The 22,847-nt window shown below is 33.4% G+C and overlaps 1 protein-coding gene across 1 annotated transcript in view; it reads right to left on the reverse strand.

The window, feature by feature from the left end:
- Positions 1–22,847, reverse strand: part of sxc (O-linked N-acetylglucosamine (GlcNAc) transferase sxc) — a 79,261-nt gene that overhangs the window by 54,457 nt on the left and 1,957 nt on the right. The window contains exons 2-4 of the mRNA XM_011497473.1: positions 2,077–2,227; positions 1,604–1,847; positions 1,090–1,158 (exon numbers count right to left, since the gene is read on the reverse strand). Coding sequence (XP_011495775.1) covers positions 1,090–1,158; positions 1,604–1,847; positions 2,077–2,227 — 464 coding nt within the window. The remainder of the gene's footprint in view (positions 1–1,089; positions 1,159–1,603; positions 1,848–2,076; positions 2,228–22,847) is intronic.

The following is a 22,847-nucleotide window of genomic DNA, read 5'->3' on the forward strand; positions in this document are numbered from 1 at the left end:
AATGCCTTGCGGTAATAATAGCTGTTTAATGTGGAAAATGATTAATGTAACGGGAAAATAAGATCGGCAGTCATAAATCGATGAGCTTGCAACAAGACCGAAGTGCGTGTCAAATGTCGAGCGAGGCGTTGCTACAAGCTACTCCTAATGCCATTTCTGGTTTGTTCGCCGTTTACTTGCAACAGCTTCGAAACCGCAAGGGAAAATCTCCAAATGTATAGTAAAATAGAGCTCTAAATAAACCATTTTCTATACATAACAAATTATTATCAAATTATGGGCATTTTTCAATGTTGCTTTATACTTCAACTCGGTACTTTGTTATTGATTATTTATAAGAAATAACTAATACTCGCAAATCAATTTACAAATACACAAATCATTATGTTGTTTGATGATTTTTCTATTTCCTTTTTTCTTTTCTTTCTCCTCCCCCACCCGCCACCCACAATATTTAAAAGATCATGAAAGTGCGCTGTGTAAGGCAGTTGATTAATCATGCGTTATTATGAAAAATTGCTGAACTCTATTTTTCCACAAGAAAAGAAATATTCCCTTTATTCCTGTATTGCATATAACACCAATCGAAGTAAGTGATTTTTCACATTAATTAGTACAATAGCAATGCTTTATAACAGAAGAGAAAAAATAAGTATATCAGATGCAATACGTATTATCCATAGTAGAAATATTTTCTGTATTTGAAAGTCAATGCTGTAAAGAAACGACTTATGGATAACATGGCATTAGATTACTAAATTTGATGACAGACAACTGCTCGCGACGCGCGCAATTTTGGTATACAAAGGCAGCTTTCTGCGTGTGCTTATATGAAAACAATCATATATACTCTAAACATTCCTCAGAACTACACTAGCTGATACACAGATATATAATATTCATTGAAACCTTTCTCGCCCATCTACAATTGATATTTTGCTGCTAGATTCGTGACAAATAATTGTACCTCCAATCAAATAAATTCCATATTGTTTTTGAGATTAAGAATTTTGACTTCTGGTATCAATGTATAAAATGTCTCGAGTGAAGATTTTAAAAACTTATAGTACGATGTTAAATTCAACTTACCTTGGCTTCATCGAGTCTTGCTAATGCTTTCAAGAGATTACCAAGATCGCTTCTTACGCAATAAAGATCCTGAAAAAATATACCTTATTAGGATGAATCTTAAATACATATTAATTATTTCAAATGTAAATATTGAAGAATACATGTTTGATGATGTATGATTCTATTAATTTGTAGCTTTTGTAATAAAAACTTCTCATGTACAATAAATATATAATAAATAACGCACGTAAAATAATGCATTGTGTCAAATTAAGTTTTAAGTACTACAAAATGTTGTAATGAATGTTCCGATATATTCATAATTTATTATTGAATATCAATTTGTTTGAATCATATTTCAAATTTCCAACTATAATTATTAACTTTACACAGATGACCGTATCTTATCTATACAAATTCATGGTTTAACTGATTTATTTTCGTTTTATCGTGTCTACAGTCTCATAAACTAATGTATGGACACTCCATTATTATTTGAAAATGTTAAATCTTTAATTTAAAAACTACCCACTGGATTATACTGTAATGCTGTAACATATGCCTGAACAGCTTGCTCCATGTCTCCCGCTGCAACCAAAGCCGCTGCAAGATTAATGTAACCATCTATGAAGTCCGGTTTCAACCGAACAGCATGACGATAGTTTTCCAATGCTTCTTGAAGCTGTCCACGCTCTTTGTAAACATTTCCCAAGTTACTGTATGCTTCGGCCAGTAAAGGATTCTGCTTAATAGCTAAGCTACTGTAGTGAGCGGATCTATTGAAAAAATTTACATTAAACTCAGAAGTAATATAAGAGTGTTAACGTTATTTTTAAAATATATCCAATTTATAAATCTTTCTGCGATTGTTTTGGTGTAGCGGTAAATTTATTGATATTGTTGATAGCGTGTTAAAGAATAGTATGAAAATACTTGAAACGCACAATTTATTAGAATACGAAAAGAGAACTAGGAACATTTAGCTTTCAATTAAGTTTTACTTACTTTTCAAGTCTGCGACACTGAAAGTGTATCGAAGAAAGTAACAGTAGAACTCCTGTGTTATTTGTTTCTTGCCTCCATAATTGCATACAATGCCTTTCCGCATTTTCATAGTCTCCAGCTTGATATTCTCGATGGGCAAGTTCCAGTAACCCTGCAATTCATACAAAGTGCTTAATTAGTATTATTAGCAAACCTTATAAAAATTTACATCTACATTAAGATACAAGACATGAAAATTACAAAATAATTATTACACATTAAATTTCCATATTCAAATAATTTTTTTATCTATTGTAATTTTTTATTGCATAAACTAAAAAGGAATATCGATTTAATGCAAAATAAGCACTATTTAATTAACAATTATTGTTATGAGAAATATACAATTTCTTCTAAACTAATTGTAATCTTGAAGATAGGTTAAACACGAGTAAAGATTTTTCAACGGTTAACAAGTTTACATTGCTTCATATACAAATTGCAAAAAATATTAAAAAAAAAACCTTAAAAAAAAAATTCATATACAATACTTTATAATTATTATATTGAATATTTGCATTTCACCAAATCAAAATTTTAAAACTATTTATTAAAGTTTTAAGCTTTGTTTTCCCCTTCGCTAAAAAGTCATTCAATGCAATCTTACAATTTTGTATTAATACTATTACAATTTTCATACAATAGATGCGTTAATTAATCTTTAATTAAATTAATTTTTAATTAAAATTATATATATAAATAAATCTTTAATTAAATTTTTTTTAAAAAAATAGAAAAATAAGGGCGTTAATAATTTGAATTTCAATTTTCAACATTTTTTTTTCCAACACGTACAAATCATTCTACGGAATCATTTTACGGATTGTAAATAAATTTACGGAGACGTAATTTTAACACACAAGACTGTTTTATATCCACTCATATTAATTATAACTACTACTGTACATATTATATTCAATGAATATATACTAGAAATCATTTTTGTGCAGCACCAAGACAATGCCAGCTTGAGAATTAAAAATATAAACAATATGAAAATGTACGCATCTCCAAGTAATATTTAATAATCGTAATGACCAAGAGCCTTTGTCTTTCAAATGGCTTGTTAAGTATCCCATGCATTTTCCCAAAAGTGGTATTGTATATACTACCCACCCTTACAACAATTTTTATTATTAAAAAATTTTAGAGCAATTTTACAACTGATAAGCAGGAAATAAACAATTCGAACCACATCATGCCAACTTATTTTCATCTGAAATATAAATATCTGATTTAGAAAGCATAAGCTACTAATCGATGGCAATGTAATATTCAAACAAATGCCTGTTCGCACAATCTAACGGACAAAATAAATAAATATGAGGCACATCAACGAAATAAGTAAAAGGGAATAAGTACACGAACAGTACGAGTCGAGGACGACGTTGACACCATTGACGGTTTGCTCATCAGCGACCGCAATGAGTTCCTTGCCCTGTGCATCCTGCGAAACGACGAGGAGGTTCTGTCCGTTTTGTTGTTGCTGTTGCTGTTGCTGTTGCTGTTGTTGCTGCTGTTGCTGCTGCTGCCAATCACTGTTTTGCTGCTGCTGCTGTTGCTGCTGCAGACTGTTGGCCGTGCTCTCGATAACTCGACTAACTACGCCGGCAGTCGTCTTCATCAAACCGCCTCCACTATTCTTGTCAATAACGCGTGCGCTCATCTTTTCTGTTATCGGAGGAATCCACATGCATGTATTATATCGTGATAAAGCGCACGCAACCGCTTATACCTAACCTCACTTTTTTAGGCTGATACACGCGCAACACCGTTGCACTTACGCCTTAAACACCGCAATTATCAAAATCAACGGCTATCGCGACTTTCAACCGAACTAGACACGTGTCTTGCGATATTTGCTACTGCCGATGCAAATTTGTACGCTCGCCCAAGGAGAACAAAGAAAACCACCGACGTACCGTGCCTACGTCCGTCCCCCTACCACAGCTTTAGTAGAGACTTACGCAGTCGTCAATCGTACGCCCGGAAAATTTCCTTAACGTCGGCTTCTCTCGCTATCTCTCTCTCTCTCTCTCTCTCTCTCTCTCTCTCTCTCTCCCTCGTATTCACCGATGAACTCACATATATATACGCGAGTTCCGCTACCCTTCGCTACCCTTCAGCACTGTCGCTCCTCTTTTTTTCTCTTTTGAAAGAGGGGCAGGCAGCGAACGAGAGAAATGCCAAGAGAGGGTTGGATTTGTATTAGATTTTCTTTTTATCAAGTACGCTCCTCGTTCACAGAAAAGTCGCAGGAAACTTTTGGGCCGGCGCACAATAGGGGACTAAGCCAAAATGCCGAAGAGCACAAACCGTTCGCTGCTCCGCTCCTCTATTACGCCCCCCCTCTCTTTTGCCCATTCGAATCGCAACACGTACGTGTGTGCACGCACACATGTAAATGGGCGTTCGTAGGATGAGAGTAGTGCGAGGCTGGCTAGCCCGGGCAGGGCTATACTCCGCAGATGGTAGATATTTGGCAAGAGGGAGAAAAAAGAGAGACGGCCAACTAGATCGGTGTAGGACCAAGGGGTGATAGTATATGGTGGTGGGGTGGTGATGAAGGTGGTGGTGGTAGCGATAATGGTGGTGGTGGTGGTGGTGGTAGTGGTGGTGGTGGTGGTAGCGATAATGGTGGTGGTGGTGGTGGTGGTAGTGGTGGTGGTGGTGGTAGCGATAATGGTGGTGGTGGTGGTGGTGGTAGTGGTGGTGGTGGTGGTAGCGATAATGGTGGTGGTGGTGGTGGTGGTAGTGGTGGTGGTGGTGGTAGCGATAATGGTGGTGGTGGTGGTGGTGGTAGTGGTGGTGGTAGTGGTAGTGGTAGTGGTAGTGGTAGTGGTAGTGGAAGTGGTAGTGGTGTGGTGACGGTGATACTGGTGTAGTGATGGTGGTGGTAATGATGGTGGTGGCAACAACGACGACGACGACGACGACGACGCGACAACGACGATGCCGGCCGGGGTCTAGGGGATAGAAAAACCAAGCGGCTGACGTATAAAGAGATGGCCTATGTAGTAGTTGGGATCGACGGAGAACGAGAGACTAGGGATGGGCCTGTGGCAGGGGCAGAACGGAGTAGCGGCGGGTGGGAGGGGAGGGAGGAGGAGGAGGAGAGAAAAGAGCCGACGACAGGAACGGAGATTGTGGAAACTTATACGCTGACTGGCCGTCCCCTCGTCTTTGATGCCATTTCCGCGCGCACCCCACGACATACGGCCATACTCCACCAGCCCACACGCATACGCACATGTGCACGCACGCACGCACATGTGCACGCACGCACGCACGCACACACACACACACACATCAGATGCTCATTGCTGGCTCTTCAAATCTTTTTTTTTTACGTCTCTCTCGCTCTCCCACCGAGATAAACACGAACTGCAAGAAACTACGAGGGGAAGAGGCACCGTTGCCACTTTTTAATTAATTCCTGCGTATGAGCGTTGCGGCTCGCGAGACGCGGATATCCTCGATGTATACGACTCTTTGTCGACGACCTGCAATAACAGCCCGATAATGTGTCTATTACGTCACTGAACCAGACATATAAATTGTTGCATTCTATTAAATATTAGAGAGCAAGAGGCAAGGATAATATGGAAATACACGTGCACGAGAAGTGTGGGAAATAAGAAGTAAATTGCCATCGTACCGCGGTAGTTCGTTGCCTCGTTTTATCGTTGACTACGACAATGTCGGTATCTAAATGATTAGGATCGGTGAAATGGTATTGGCGTCAGCATAATTAATCGATCGCAAATAATAATGTGTAATTTCATTTATCGATCAATCGAAAAGTAAAGAAAAAATTTTTTTTTCATTGCCTTTAAACGATAATTGAATAGCCAAGTATTCAATCATGAAATTTAAAAGCTTTTGAAATAATAATGTCTAAAAAGTACTCTGCGATAATCGAGAATTTCAAAGTGCTTTATCGTGAAAATGTCATGAAATTTTTAAATTTTCCCATAGTGACTGAAATATTATTATAGAGCACGTAATTGTCATTTGAAATTCGAAAAACATTTTTATTTTCCAAATGCTTCTATGGTCAATAAAGTAGGAAAATTCAGTAAAAGGCATATTTGCGCTTATATAGTTTCTCGTTAATATAAAAATTTATCTAATATGCAATTTGAAACTAATTAAATAAATGTATTTATGGTATAAGGTTTTAACCTCGAACGATTCAACTCGAATTAGAATGATAAATAAATAAATTTATGCTCCATCACACTCGGCAAAACTTATAAAAGCTTTAGGTAAATTTTTAAAATCTCTGGTTTATTCTACTATATTAATGTCATTGTCAATATTAATTTATAAAATTTGGTGGTGCGTTCTTAAACACATCGTTATCGATCATCATTATTTATTATTCAATAAAGCCATTGTTGTTTTTTTTTTTTTTTTGGGAAATTTTATTTATTAATTAGTGTACAATTACTTACTATTTAGACCACAAAGGAATGTATGTAACGAAAATGTTAAGATGCTCAGAAAGGGAAAATACTTGCACATATTATTCTATAATATGTTTTAGAGTTTACTTATAATATCGTGACAAATGTCCATATCTTTAATTCTCCTAGTTTTAAGTAAATTCGATAAAATTTCAATGTACCATCAATCACACATGTACATGCAATATATTACTTTGGTAAATGTAATAACGATCGATAAAAATTTATCAACAAAATAAAAGAAATAATCGAACAATTCCTTGTTTGATTTATAGCTTGTCATTTAACTTATATTTTGATAATTTATACTCAATTTAAAGCCTAATATAATGATTTACAACAATTCATTAATAAATATTATATTAAAATGGCCTTTGAGCAATGCATAAATGTACTTTTGTATAATTATTGTATAATAATTATATTAAATCCATATTGAAGTTTATTATAACCGCGTGCATTCATGATTACACATAATAATGTTGGATTTAAGCTAATGAATGATGATAATACTTATTTTTCCAATTTAAACATTAAAAGACCCATTATTCTTGTACGTAGAAACAAAAAAGATGGATTATTTATTACCTATTTATTTTAGAGTTTATTGAAATTAAATTGTAAAATATAATTTAGAATTAGCGATAAGTTTTTGTATTAAATTATAAGCATATTATCGTTCATTGTTTAAACAGACGAAAAATTGATTCAATATTTAAGGTAAGGGCAGTAAATAAAAATTTATAATAATACATGCGTTTATTAAATTTACAAAGAAGCTAATTTTGAATTTATCGAGTACAATATGCAATGGAACGGTGTACTTAAACCGCGAATCTACCGAATTTCTCGAGGGAATTTTATCTACATAATACATAGAACAGCATAATACAATAGCAAATGACTATCAATCATTTAAAAATATTTATCTATTAATTCATTTATTTATAGAAAATATATATGCCGGAAGAAGCAAACAAATGCCTGTAATTTGTGTTGATTCGAGTATTGACTGAAATTTATAAAGAAAATTATTCGTGATTGATTTTTTTTTTTTTTTTTTTTTTTTTTTTTAAAAAAATTTGATTCGAGTATTGACTGAAATTTATAAAGAAAATTATTCGTGATTGATTTTTTTTTTTTTTTTTTTTTTTTTTTTTAAATAAATTTCTTAACATTTTAATCGAAAATATTTATAAATCCAGGACTTCAAACATATTTTGTTTCACGTTAATAAAATCAATGTGATATTTGTTTACTCATTGTTTCTACTATAAATAATTCGAGCGAATTTTCAATTAATAATCAGTGGATTAAACATAAATTTGACATTTATCATTTCTCCATTGTTTTAATCAATTAATTATAACGACCATTAACGCCGAGGGAAAATTATACAATAAATTACTAGTTATAAATAATTTTATAATTAAAAAAAAGCCATTCTATCGAACATAATTTTTTAACAGAATTGATTAAGTGTTATTTTCTTCTAAATTAAAATGCTGTCGATATCGATCGTCATTCTACAACGCTTCTACCTACGTATCAATACAGATAGAAAATACAGGTAGGCACATCACTGATACATAAATAATGGTTTTCGTGAAACATCAGTCCGCGAATATTACGACATTGGAGAATAATGCAATTGAGGCAAAGGAACGAGTACACAGTTCCCTAGCCGATAAAAGTCAAAAGGTAATTTTGCATTTTTCCTTCAATCGAAAGAATAATTAACATTAAAAGTACGCTTGATCCCCGTCAGATACGAGTACAACTATTCTTAAGCAATCGCTGTATAATTTAGGCAAAATGCCCGTAATTCAATCTTCAATTTCACCTAATTGGCAAATAATACACGAATAATTATGAAAAATACGGAAGCTCGTATGGATGATTTGGTATTTTATAATTTTTCCACTCACCGTGCTTTAGTACTTTTAAAAATTACGCGAGTCCGTTTACATTGGAGAAGGATAAAAAAAAATAAAAAAAAAAAAGAAGAAGAATCATACGATTCCCCTGGTGCGCTCGTTAACACGCACCAACCTCAGTTGCATATGAAATGCCTGTGTTTGAAAAGAAACAAAAAAAACAGATAAAATTCCCGGCTTTGATCCTCAATATAATTATAGACTTAAATCATTACAATGCTATATATATATATATATATATATATATATATATATAATTTTGCTTAATTATTCTACACTACAGGCGCATGAGTGCTATATAAAGTTCGAATTTATAGACTTAAAGAAAATTATTATTTCCAAGCGCACGCCTATTCAAGATTAATAAATATACTCTTATTATAGGCAATATCGAAATAGGTATATTCGCATCGTTGACTTTTTCTTAAGATAATCATCTCTATAACCTCTCGATATTTCTTTTATTATTAAAATGCGTACGCATTATTTCATTTATTATAATTAAATGTACTTTGAATGATCTGATACAGTATAGAAAATTCATATTGAATTATCAAGGAGACGGTACCTTAATTTAATTTATCGTAATTTCATTTATTTGTATGGGATATCTACGATATTAGATTAATAATTAATCGTAAATTGTTGAATTTAATGGCTGTTGAAGGATATGTCGAAGCATTTAGCGACGATAGCTACGGATATTGCTTCATTCGACGAAAAATCATGAATAAATTTATGTAATTTAGATTATATTTAAAATATATTCGCTTTGATGCCAAAGCTTGTAACGCCTTACATACTTACTTTGACAAACTTTTCACCTCACTTTCTCATTCAATTTCTTTCCCATTTTTACATGAATTTCTTACAAGTCATTTAAACATAAAACTGCAACAGTGTGACAAAGTGAATTATGTCTGAATAAATAATGCATTTTTTTAATTTTAAGTGAATCTTACGTGATCGTATAATGTGGATTATACGATAGAGATATATTACAGATGCATTTTTATAGCAAGAAATTAGGAAATTAAATTTAAAATTCGATATAACCGAATTGGACGCTTACTTATATTGCGCAAGCTATGACATCGATGAAATGAAAGCATAAAATTAAAGATAATTTGTAGCTATTATTGAAGTAAAAATTTATGAATATTTAGGCCATAAGAGTTGTACTGTTGTTCGAACAAGAGAAAATGAAAATTAGATAGAAAGTGTTGGATATCAAATGATTTTTCTCATTAGAAACTAATAAGATATCAAGCACCATCGTAAGTAATCCTCGATGATCGATAAATTATTGATATCTTTTGCATTTTCTCTGTTGCAAAACAACAAAGTGACACAAGCACCACAAAGGTTAAACCTAATAGGTACTTTATGCATGCGCATATAAATAAATGCTAGGATGCATTTTTCTTCGATACATCTCCTAACATACGGATGAAATGCAAATTAATTACACGATAAGATAGACCGTTGCGCTATTTACGACAGCCATCGTCGTCTCTTTCGCGATAATTTCCAGCCCTACAATTTTATTCGTCATCGTCATTTTATTAACGAAATTCCATCCTCCTTAAACACGATTCATAATATTTAGTTTCTGTCGAGAATGCCAATCAACATTGCTCTTCTGTCAAACTTTTCCTCGTTCTAGAAGCTCCGAAGCCAGTGTCTATATGATTCCGAGCACACTCGAAGCAATATCACTCGAAATAATTTCAATGCATAAATTTTTCATCGACATTCTCATAATTTCTTTAAATCTTGTTCGCCGTAAAAAAAAATTTAAAAACGTATTTGACTGTCAAGTTCCCTACAAATCTTGCCAATATTCATTCCTTGCGGGTCATGCAGCTCCGTTTCACTTACACTAAATGTACACTTTTTACTAATAACCAATTCCAAATACTTGCCAATAACAGTTTGAAATTAGATTTACTGAAAAATATCTTCGTTACGTACTTCGTTATTAGTGGATATCTCTGACTTTTCATACATTTTCTCATGGGAATACTTGGCCAGTAAAGAATTACTTCGATCGACAAAGTGAGCCTTTGTATTGCCTACACCTGAAAATTTCCGTTTTCCAATGAATCGCGATATCTAGCTCCATTTATATTTATGACAACTTATCTAGATTAAGGGCATATGCAAGCAATAATGTATAAATACTCTTGCGAGCATCCGTGTAATGTGAGCGTCCGCGAGCGAATATAATGAATTTGGTAAATCGTTCGAGGCGAGATCTTCCCATCATTCCAATCAATCGGGCTCGCTTTATGACAATGACTAAAGTCAACACAAATGATGATTAACAAATCCAATGTAATTGTTTAATTCGAATAGGTGTTCCGATTGACTTTGGGATAAAACGATATATTTTTCATATTTCGTGTTTTTTTTTTTTTTAATTGCACATGTTACGAATAAAATGGTCGTTTTTCTATTTTTTTTTTTTTTTTTTTTTTTTTTTTTTTTTTATAATATTAATTTAAAAGTTGCGCGCTACGGCATTAACAATGCACGTTATTTTGTCCTTAATAAGTGATTAAGCCAAAAAACATTGGCGTTTAAAATTCGTTTAATTAGGCTTTATTAATTTATTCTGAGGTATGGATAAATTTTATAAAACATTAAAGTATTTCTTAGAAAAAAGAAGAAAAAAAATTGACGAACTTAAAAATATTCATAATAGTGATGTGGCAAGACATTGTAAAGAACAATTTCGCCTTTCTAATTCTTATATCGGTAGTATTATTCATAGAAAAAACATTGATCTTCTGCCATGAAATTCATTTGTATACATTTTATATAAAATATGTATTTAATACTTAACGAATTAAATGTATTGAATAAGAACCATTATTTCCAAAATAGTACTTACGTACGTAAGCGCGCGCGCGCGCGTGTGTGTGTGTGCACGCAGAAGGGCGCACATATAATTTATAAATTACAATAACATAGTTTGTACGCAAATTATTATTATCACGATAATAATAGGAAAAAATTCATTTTATAACGTATGCTATTATATATATATATATATATATTTTTTTTTGTTTTTTTTTTTTGACGATTTTCAGATATATTTAAATTTCAATTTAAATATACTTATTAATATTATAAATCCGCAAAAATATTTAATACTAATGACAAATTGTAATACTTTCCGTTTTTATAAAAATATGTTGTCGTTTCAGTATTATTTATAATACTAGTAAAAACAATGCATATTCATTTAGAAATTGCATTTATAAATCCTGATGGTGTAAAATATTTGCAAATGTATATTACATTCCATCACTACATTTTTACAATTATTCCATTTCTACGCACCTCAATGTTTAACGTTAGAATGAAAGATAATCATCATCGCGACTTGAGGAAACATAATAAAAAAAATTTACTAGATACAATTATGTAATAAACACGAGTATGATATATACGTGTGCACGCGCATGTGTCTGTGTCTACTTCTCTTTGCGTGCAGCTGCGTTTGTGTAAATACGTTCATAAACAATTCGCCTATGAAGTTATAATTTAGTAACCTTGTCATACGTACGCATATGCGTGAACACATGCATGAGCGTACGCGCGCAACATCTCTTTCTGACCATTTCTCTCTCTCACACACACAAAAACACACACACACAAACAAACAAACAAACACACACACACACACACACAAAAAAACACACTGACTAGTTCTCTATCTAGCATATAATTCCCCGCGTTCGCAGCAAATCCAATGGTTTTTTCCATACTCGCACTAGGCAGGGGAGAGTGGCTAAATCGCTGAGCCGTAGCCAAGACATTTCAGGTTACATTCGACAACGCTAAGCGTCCGCCTTTCCCCTCTTCGGCCTTCACGGCGAAAGATAATTCACTTTACGGAAGGTATACAATTTTCTATTTCATTCCTTTGGACGTTTACAAAGGCGATCGCGCTGAAATTGTGAATCAAAGAATATCTTCCTACGGATTAACGATGGAAATTTTTCGTCGACACCTATATCTTTCGATTATTAGTTAACATATTATTAAACGTCATGACGAAATTGTCGTTAAATGCCGAGATGCCGTCTACTAGCAATGGAGCAAACGCCATCCTTCGCTAATTTAGTTGGGATCCAAATGCTTTGTTTATCGGAATGTTTATTGTCTAATAGCCTTGAAAATAATATGCTTTTCAAATTTTAGTCGACGTTTGGCTCGCAAAGAGCAAGTACACCAGCGATAATATCGCCTACACGTTCGGTGCATCAAACATAAACTTTTTTTATAAAAAGCATCGATGCAATTAGATTATTTTATACTAGTTAATCCGCTCTATTTATCAAAGTACGATTGGATTTTAGTCCAAGGCTCGCGATATTATTCGCAATGAAGGTATCTAAGCTTAAGAAATATGGCAACGAGATTTCGCCAAGTCGTCACAAATTGCCAACGAATTTCGGAAAATCGAGGTAATTTCCAATTTTGATGATAATGAGAAGTTTGGCGAAAGGTAGAGTTAAAATTGAAGAAAATCTCAGAAAAAGGGTCCGACAGTTAGCAAGGAGTATCTTCGTGTCAGCGCCCATTAAGATACGTGCGCACGAGGAGTAAAAACTCGACCGACCGTTTTTTCCTATTGGACACGTCTCGCGCAATGTTAACGAGATGGAGATGTAGATAGATAGATAGATGGAGTGAGGAGGTTGACGGGATGGCGGGGTGGGGAGGAAGAGAGGAGGGGAGAAAAGCAGAATCGTCACACGTACACGATGATAAAAATCACTGAAATAGGTGTGTTTTAGGTTGAGGAAAATCGTCCGAGAGGAGACTGTCGCTTGGGGCCCCAACATCACCACCAACTCACGGCACTGCCGACGATTACGACTGGCAGTTGGGCAAGTCGACCAAGGGCGGGGGAAGTTAGGTTATAGGAGGAAACTGCGATACGAGGAAGGAGAAGTGTAGAACGGCGTGGGGCAAGAGAGGTCGAGGGCTGGGAGAACGAAGGGCCGGGGTCCCTCGCTCGCATACTGGCGCGCGTGCACGCGCGCGCGCGCGCACACACACACAGACGGGAGCACAAGGCGCAGATGCGCGCCAGTGGAATATTCCATCGAGGCTTCGAACGCCGCGGGTGAGACGGCAATGGAGATAGACCGGCCCCATTTACACTGTTTCCCGACCAACCGATGACTCCCCTTCCGCCGCCCCAGCACACTTCGCAACCGATCAGTTTGGGTTTCCGATATTTGGTCGTTTTTTTCCGTCACTGATCATCCACGAACGTTGCTTACTTAATATTCGGTAGTGACGTACGCGAACGCAAGCATATCTAAAAGCATTCTTCATCGGCTTCGTGGAGACGTTTGAAATCGTGGTCGTCGTCGTTGATCGATCGATCGGGAAGGGAATAATAGCGAAGGAGGTTAGAATACACTTGGCTTATATATGCCTCGGTTATTGCCTCATTTCATGCTGCTGCTGGCGATTAATATTGGTAAACAAGGAGAATCTGAGTGAACTTGTTTCGTTAGGAGGCACAAGCAGCACACAAAAACATTTATGCGCAATACTCGTATGCACCTGCCTATACATGTAATACGGTAACTAGCGCACTATAGTTATATGCAAATATAGTTGGCGGCTGAGTACCCGAATACCTTATTGGATATTCATTGTGCTTTTTATAGGCCACTGTAAGGTTGTGCTTGGATAAAAGTTTTAAAGGAGACTCTTTTTACGAGATCTTTTACATAATGATTTTTACGAATTGGCTCTTTAGCGCCAATAGCAAATCGCACAGAAAATAATAATGACGTGCACGCGATGACTGCCTTAATTAGCGTGATTTTTCAGTAAATAATAAGCCGTATTGCGAATGCGAAGGCCCCTGGCCCCTTGGATTCTATAATAATCAAATGAAAATGACAGGGCTATCATCGGTATGGTATGGCTTTATCGTGAAAGGCTCTTAAAGTTTGTCGAGGGTCTTTGTACGGCTCGAGCTCCCCAATGATTCGGATAAGCCTCCGAGCTATCAAACTTTCGGCAATAAAAGCGCGAATGTTCAAAAAATATATTCGACATGGAGGCGTCGAGGAAGACTGAGCGCTCGAGCAACATGCCAAAATGCATATTTGCCACGGAGCCACTCGAGCGAGCGAGCGAGCGAACGAGCGAACGAGCGAACGGTCGGGTGTCGACAGCACAACAACTAAATCAATGTCGCGGTCACTGCGAGCTTAAAAGGGTCCTCACGCGAGGCAGGCTAACAACACCGTGACGACAGAAAATGAAGGCGAGTAAGCGCTGCGATAGGGGGGAGGGCGAGGGGAGGGGTGGGGGGAGGAGAGGAGAGGATATAAAGGTGGGTGTCCGCAATGTACCGCGAGGAGCGTCGCTTTTCAGAAGCGAAGGAACAAACGACGCCGGTGTGTTGTCTTCGCTGACGACAAAGGGCAAGGGCACCGGCCTGGAAGAATTTAATCGTCGTCGTAGCCTGGCTACTCCCTCGACCCGACACTTACTCGACTTTCTGCGTGGTCCGCACTGCTCGCGAGGGATGCAAACTTTTCCGAGAGAACGAATTTTTTTTTTTTAATTTGAGTGTTAAAGTTTAAAATGTACGCACTGTTCGATCGCTTTTTCGTATTCTTAGTCTCCTGCTCGTATGCTGATAAGGTGATTAAACAACCGCATGTATGGGCCTTTGTTTTTTCATTTATCGATTGCGACGCTTAATTACGGAAGTTGTTACGCGAAGAAATAGGTTTTTGCGTGACGTCGGGTGCGATCGAGCTCTGGATCGTGATTGGTGAACTTTACGTAATAATCCGATTTCCTTATGCTTAGCTCGAGATACCAGACCGTGGAAACATTGGAAGAATCGCTGCCTCGTTAAATAAATAAATTTAGTCATTTTACTGCATCAATTACCATAACAACACTCGATGCATTTCGTCACATTATAATTCAATATGGTTCGTACTTTTTCATACAAATTTTTGACTAATGTTGAATATTATTTCAACGGCATGTTGAATGTCCGTTAATCGCGTTCTATACTTTAACGTTAGCAATAATAGCATTTAAAAAGTAATAACTCGCGCGCCATTTCCATATGACATTACTTCACTGTTCTATTTATACGGGTTTAATCTCTACTCGCTTACTTAACACGATATTATACATCGAAACTTCTGATAATGCATTAATTAAACGAAATTATTTAAAAGCTGATGTTTCTTTGAACCTATTGTAAAATGGTTGCTAAGCGTTTTTCTGCAAATCACGCATAACAACGAGCACCTTTAAAAGCATAAAAAAAAATATATATATATATATATATCTATATATATAAGCTAAAAATTCTTCCCGTTTACAATTATAGGCATTATTTGTTCTTCACGGCCAATTATTATTGACGAAAAATTATAAAAACTTATATTTACGCTGCGATAATGCGGGCACATTTGAAGATAATTATTAATCAAATTGTACGAGCTTAAAGAAATTTGAAAATTGCGTGTAAACGCGTTTATATTCAATTATAATACGACTAGATGCTGAAGTTGATATTTATAAAAATAATGCCATCATATCGGAAATTACTATCACTTATGTCTATAATATATTATGCGTCTCCTATTTCCAAATACTTTTTACCGATAATAATAAATTATTGATATAAAAGCATTCCCTAATTTATATACGATATATATATATATATATATATATACATATATATATATATATATCGTGTAAAAGCACGATTTTACTCGTAATCAACACACGTAGCTTACCAATTTCCAAAGTATAAATTATAAAAGTTGACTATTTTATCGATTTGATGGAGTAACTATCAATGCAATATGTATAGAAATTACTTTAAGTACGCGTATTGTAGAGTACTACAATACTTTAAAATTAAGTATATTGCGTACAATTTATTGTATTTTTATATTAAAAGAAAAAAATTATAAATAAAATGAAATTATAAAAAGACAAACTACGTTAAGATTAGTCAAGGTTTAATTTTAAACGCTCAATAATATTCAAGTATTCGAATTACTATTATACCCTTGATTGATAATGATATTAATTATAAAAGTATGTTTATCTTTATTAATTTCCCTTGGCAATAAGATATACCAAGCAAAACAATAACAAAAAGAATTATTTTTCTATCAACCATAATATTTATACATAACTATTTATTAAATTTTACTATTATACGTATGCCGATTTAACACTTCAATTATTGACGAGAGAGACAATAAATGTTCGAAAAAGGAATGTAGGCGTTGTGCTCTTTTAAAAGCTATTTTGATCAGTCGGGTTGGCTGAATTGCGTATGTTATTTTAAAAAGCAATTCTCGCGAATTCATTTTTCGAAAGCCTGATTTTCGCGAGGATGTTTTGTTATTTTTCTACTACACAGAACTAATTTATTAATTTTATACGTTTATCATTTGTTTTTGTTTTTGTTTTTTTTTTTCCTTTTCATGAATCCTTAAACAATTTTTGAATAAAAAGGAAAACTATTCGCATGTACAACATTCCGTTACTTTTATTTTTTGAAATACACTTTAGTAAAAACTTGTGGATTTAAAAAAAAAAAAGAAAAGAAAAAGAATAAAGTACGACTAATAATTATTTAATAGTAAGCTTACGCGCCGAATGCAAGTATTATGAAAAAGATAATTTAAAATAATCAGGATACACTTTTACTTTATTAAATAGTCGATAGTCTTTATGAATTCAATCTACTTTCTATCTGAGCAGATTTTCGTTTTATTAAACTCTTCGTTATCGCTCGTACGAAACGTTCGGCTTTTTGCGATTTCTTTTTCATAAAAATCAATACGCTACATCTTCGCATATTGTCTACGTCGAAATAGTGTTGTTATACAGCAATATATTTCATAAAATATAACGAAATATTTGGAAAATAACCAAAACAAAAGAAATTTAATATAATTTGAATAAGTTTTTTACATATACTTTCTACAAGATTCAATTTAAATACGAAGGAATTTGTTGATTCGCTCGCTCTCTCTCTCTCTCTCTCTCTCTCTCTCTCTCTCTCTCTCTCGTTCAAATGTACACATATAATAACTTATTATTTAACAAATAAGATGAAATAAATCTTGGACAATTAACAATAAATATTGGACGTTGTAAAAATAATGAAATCCGCATGATTGATACACTATTTAGTTAGTGCTCTAGATTCCAAATTTAAATTTAACGAAGCGACCGTATGATAATGAGATTCAACAAGGTTTTTTCTTTTTATCGTCGAAAATACACAAGCTTGCAATACATATTATAATTCATCTATATACATATTACTTCTGTACTTTGTCAACCTGCTCGTTCAAATATCGCAAAACAATGAACAATGTAAATGCAACCATTGTAACATAAAAATCGAATGAAAAAGAATAGAAAGGCACAGCTAACGAAATTAAAATTGGCAGGTAATTTTTACAAGCGATTTGCCAAGCTAGTAATTATTATTTTATAATACTTTTTATGGTTATCGTATTTTATAATTATTGCTATATAATTTAAATATAATCGCATCCCTTATTCAAATATAATTTCTTTCGTTTTAAAGATAAATTTCCTCTTTAATTTAGTAGTCATTTTATAAGTTTCGTTATCATTATCGATTGATAATGTACAGATAAATATATGATAAACAGTCACATAAGTCAATAAGAGTTATTAAATGTTCAAACTGTAAAATTTGTTTCAAAATCCAGCAACAATAAGAGTGTGATAGGTAGGGTAAATTTTGCACTTTCTATTGATTCAACATAACGCGTAATAATCTCATAGGTCAATACTTAATCAATCTACTTATCAGTTACTTGTCTTAAATGAAGATTTAACAAAAGCGTTTCGATATTGTAATTCTTGAATGCCTAATCGTTCTTTATAGTTTTTCAAATGAATAGACAAACGATCAAAGATTATATCAGTTATTTAAAAAAATCTACGGATGAACATTTAAATAATTAAACCATATGTAAAGTAAAGTATTCGATCGTGTATAATAATTACTTAATCTCTTTAGAGTTTATGGTATGAAAAAGGAAAATGATTAGAGGATAGCCGATGTGTAAACTTCCTTAGGAAAAGAACCAACAAAAATATCGTGCCCGTCTCATGGCTCACACGAACGTCTAAAATAACGATGTGCGTTAAATAAAATCTGTTTAATTTCGTAAGCACGTATAGCCTTCATTTCATTGACCCTAACATAAAAATGTAATAACATGTATTTTAAAATATATATTTCCACTTTAAATTTATCGATCTGAGAAATTCATTTTGACTTGCGTTTGAGTAGAAGAAATTGTATGCGGATATAATTAAAAAACATAATCATTAGATTTGCCAATTTATCGTAAGTTCTTAATGCAATTGAATAATTAATATATGTTTAAATACGTAATTAAGCATTTGCGTTTGAATGTTAGATATTATTCATTAGTTACAAATAAGAATGGATCTCATAGAGTGGAATAAAAAAAAAAAAAAAAAAAAAAAAAAAAAAAAAAAAATGAAGAATAATTATAAAGATTATTTTTTACTATTTTTAGAAGCAGTTAAAATCATAATTTTGTAAAATATCTGTTTGAATGGTACTTAATGAGTGCGCACTACATATGTAAACATAAAATATTGAATTTCTTTTTCATTTTCCGAGCAGCATCTATTTGTAAAATTCATTTCACATTATTCTTTCTGTTTTTCTTCTTTTTTTTCTTCACTAAATTAATATACATATATATCTGCTCATCTTGTAAGCCATTGTAAATGCGCATATCTTTAAATAATTTATTTTATATTGACAAAAATTAATTTTGTTTATGAAATTTGACATTAAATTCTTATAAAATTTGTTTTATTAATATTTTATCTTTAAAATTAGATAAAACATATCGTATCTAAAAAGCTGTCGAGTATACTAATTTATGAAAATAAAGCTACTTGTCTCGTGTTTGAGAATATTAAAAAAAAAAAAAAAAAAAAAAAAAAAAAAAAAAAATCGAATAAACAGACTAATATCTTTCTTATTTGTAATATAATACACATTATTACAATAAATCATTATAAATTTAACATTTTCAAGTATTTATATTTATCTGTTAAGGCTTTCCCTCTAATTCAAATTGATTTAGTACTAAAATTATATAATTTACGCAAATGATTTCATAGCAGAAAAATATAGAATATTAACTTTTCCTTAAACGCTATAAGTAATCTATTATTTTTAATATGTGAAGGTCGCCTTGCAGAGCTCTAAATTAATATATAAAAAAGAACTTACAAAATTAGTTTTATCGCACACATGTGCACAAGAATGAATATATTATCAAATATTTTTAAAATTGCACATAAAATTTATTTCTCGTCGATAAGCTTACGTTTGAACGAACTTGTACACAACAAATCACCAAATTTGTAATAAAATTATTATAGTAAAATAATTTTAAAAAATTAAAAAAAAAAAACAAATAAATAAATGTTAACGCTAGAAATTTTTTTATTAAATTATCATTTCCGATCATGCAATGATACTAGAATACAAATAGCGCGCGCGCACTATGTTGCCATGTTCATTTGTTAAATTTCACAAGTCTAATGCACAAATTAAGCAATAAATATGCAATTAACTTATTGAAACCAAATTTTTCATTGAAATTCTTAAGGCATGTGTAATGCTCTTGAGATTGTGTAGCCTGTTTACCTTATAAAAAAAAAAAAAAAAAAAAAAAAAAAAAAATATATATATATATATATATATATATATAATTGACAAGCAACGTTAATATTGGAATCATATTCATAAGCTATTTTTCAATAATATAGTTCAATAAGATGTTCAGAGTATATGATACACTTGTTTAAAATGCACTGCACACATGTACAAATGTAAAGTACACGTAAATATTCATGTACAATGAGAGGCTTATGAAATATGATAAAATCATTTTTATCTCAATACTATGGAAAAGTTTGAAAATAGGCTAGTAATAGTGGAGTTGTTACATAGAGGCCCCGTCATATTCGAAAAGTTTTAATTCTTATAAAATGTTTATCCGGCAAACTCTATATATTTTTATTATTTTTTCTTGCAGTAAAGAGAAATCCTGCGATTTTTTGATACGTTAATTGCAAATTGTTGCAAAAATAGTAACTGATAGACAATACTGTTAATTATATTTATACGTATCGTCTTTAACGAGGATGTTGAATATTTTGCGAACGTTTTTATAAATTTATAAACATAATTTGTGAATAGAATTGTTTATCAAAATTTTTAAATAATAAATAAAGATGCTGAAACGTTGAATACTTATTGTTGCAATAAAAATGATTTAAATTTATTTCCGTATTGTCGAAACGCGTTATGATGAGATACATTTTATTAATTAGAGCTACTTAATGTGTATTTTGATATTTAGAATAATTGTGAAAATAGTATTTCTTTTATTGCAGACATCAATGAATGATTTTTGCAGATCCGTGTGCGTGCGAACATTAATTTTTATACTAATAAAAATGCCAATTTTCTTTTTTTCTTTTTTTTTCTTTTTTTTTTTTGCTTTTCGTCAACTTAATTAATCGAGGATAAATTCATATAAACTTTATTTCTCAATGTTAAAAAATGTCCCATCAACAAAAATACGAATAGTCACTGGTATACAAGCTGGAGGAAGGAAAGAGAGCGGAAAACACGTGTTCGTATGACGTTCCGGTCATTTTCATATCCTCACGTGCGTCATACGTCATTATATTTTTAACATTTGACAAAGGACTTGCATAGCCGATATCATTAATTAAAAATATCATTCATTTATATTTATAGAATAATGGAAAAAGCAGCAGAAATAGTGGCATCATATTTATTTATTTTGTTGTTGTTGTTGTTGTTGTTGTTGTCGTTGTCGTCGTCGTCGTCGCCTATCTCTATAAGGGATTTACGAACCTCATCATCATGGAAAAGTCCATTATCCATACATACATTTTACATTACGTACAGTCGCAAATGCATATGCGAGTCCATGTACGTATGTGTGTATGCTCCTTTGTACGCGCGTCTTTGTTTAAGATGAATATTTGGCTTAGTAAATTCTCGATAGTAGACTCGCACGATTCTATGGCAGCTAATTTTCAAATTTCAATTGCACGCGAGCAATGGTCGATTAGTCTTTTGAGGAGCTACAGTCGCCAATGGCTTGCGCTATGAGGTTATGTTACTCTAGTACGTTGTTTAAAAAGTATTGATTGCTGTTATCTAAAAGTGTTTGCACGTCAAAGTCGACTCTTTAAAATTTCTATGGCATCCAATGCATTTATTTATACGAGAATAAATGGAATAACATCGTTATTATTGTTATTTTTATTATTATTCTTATTTTATTATTATTATTATTATTATTATTATTATTGTTGTTGTTTTTATTATTATAGAGCAGCACCACCACTTTGACATTCGATGGCTGAACAAAATTTATAATCTCAACGAAATGGCAATGTCAATTAAGCAAATGATTCTCGCTCGAGAGAGTCCAAGCTACTTCAAAATACTATAAGTAACACGACGTCGCTTTTTTTTTTGTTTTGCCTCCTCCTCTTTGCAAAACTGATCACAAGGAGGTCGTCACTTTGACATTGCTGACGAATGAAAAAGGAAAAAGGCAGATATTCGCACCCCAAGCACTAGCACGGAAAATACAAATTTAATGCGTTATATGCGTGCGTGCGTGCGTGCGTGCGTGCGTGCGTGCGTGCTGGCATGCGTGCATACGTGAGTACGTGCATTCGTCCGCCTGTCCGTCTGTCCGCCTGTGCGCCTGTGCGCCTGTCCGTTTGTTCGTTCGTTCGTTCGTTCGTTCGTTCGTTCGTCTATCCGACACGACGATTGCATTCTCGGCTTCTCTCCAGCCGCAGACATAACGAAACTTTCGCGAGCAAGCATTTCAGTAGAAACAGATGGACGCGCGTCGACCAAGCTCACACCACGTACCCACACAATACAATATCCAAAAGTAATACGAAAACACCATACCGCGCAATGACTTCTCGTCCATGGACACCATGAGTCTCGAAGAGGTCGGCTCTTTTGAGTGTGCGTTTTGCGGGGTAGTGGTGTTGGTGTTGATAGCGGTGGCGACGGCGGTGATGGTGCTGGTGGTGCTGCTCGCGGTGTCGGTCGTCGTCGTCGTCGTCATCGCGTACACATGGATCGGTCGCTGTGGTGTTCGGTTTTCGCCACGCAGAGGAGAAGGAGGAACTA

This window comes from Ceratosolen solmsi, unplaced genomic scaffold (genome assembly GCF_000503995.2).
Source record: "Ceratosolen solmsi marchali unplaced genomic scaffold, CerSol_1.0 scaffold47, whole genome shotgun sequence".
NCBI classification, from domain to species: domain Eukaryota; kingdom Metazoa; phylum Arthropoda; class Insecta; order Hymenoptera; family Agaonidae; genus Ceratosolen; species Ceratosolen solmsi.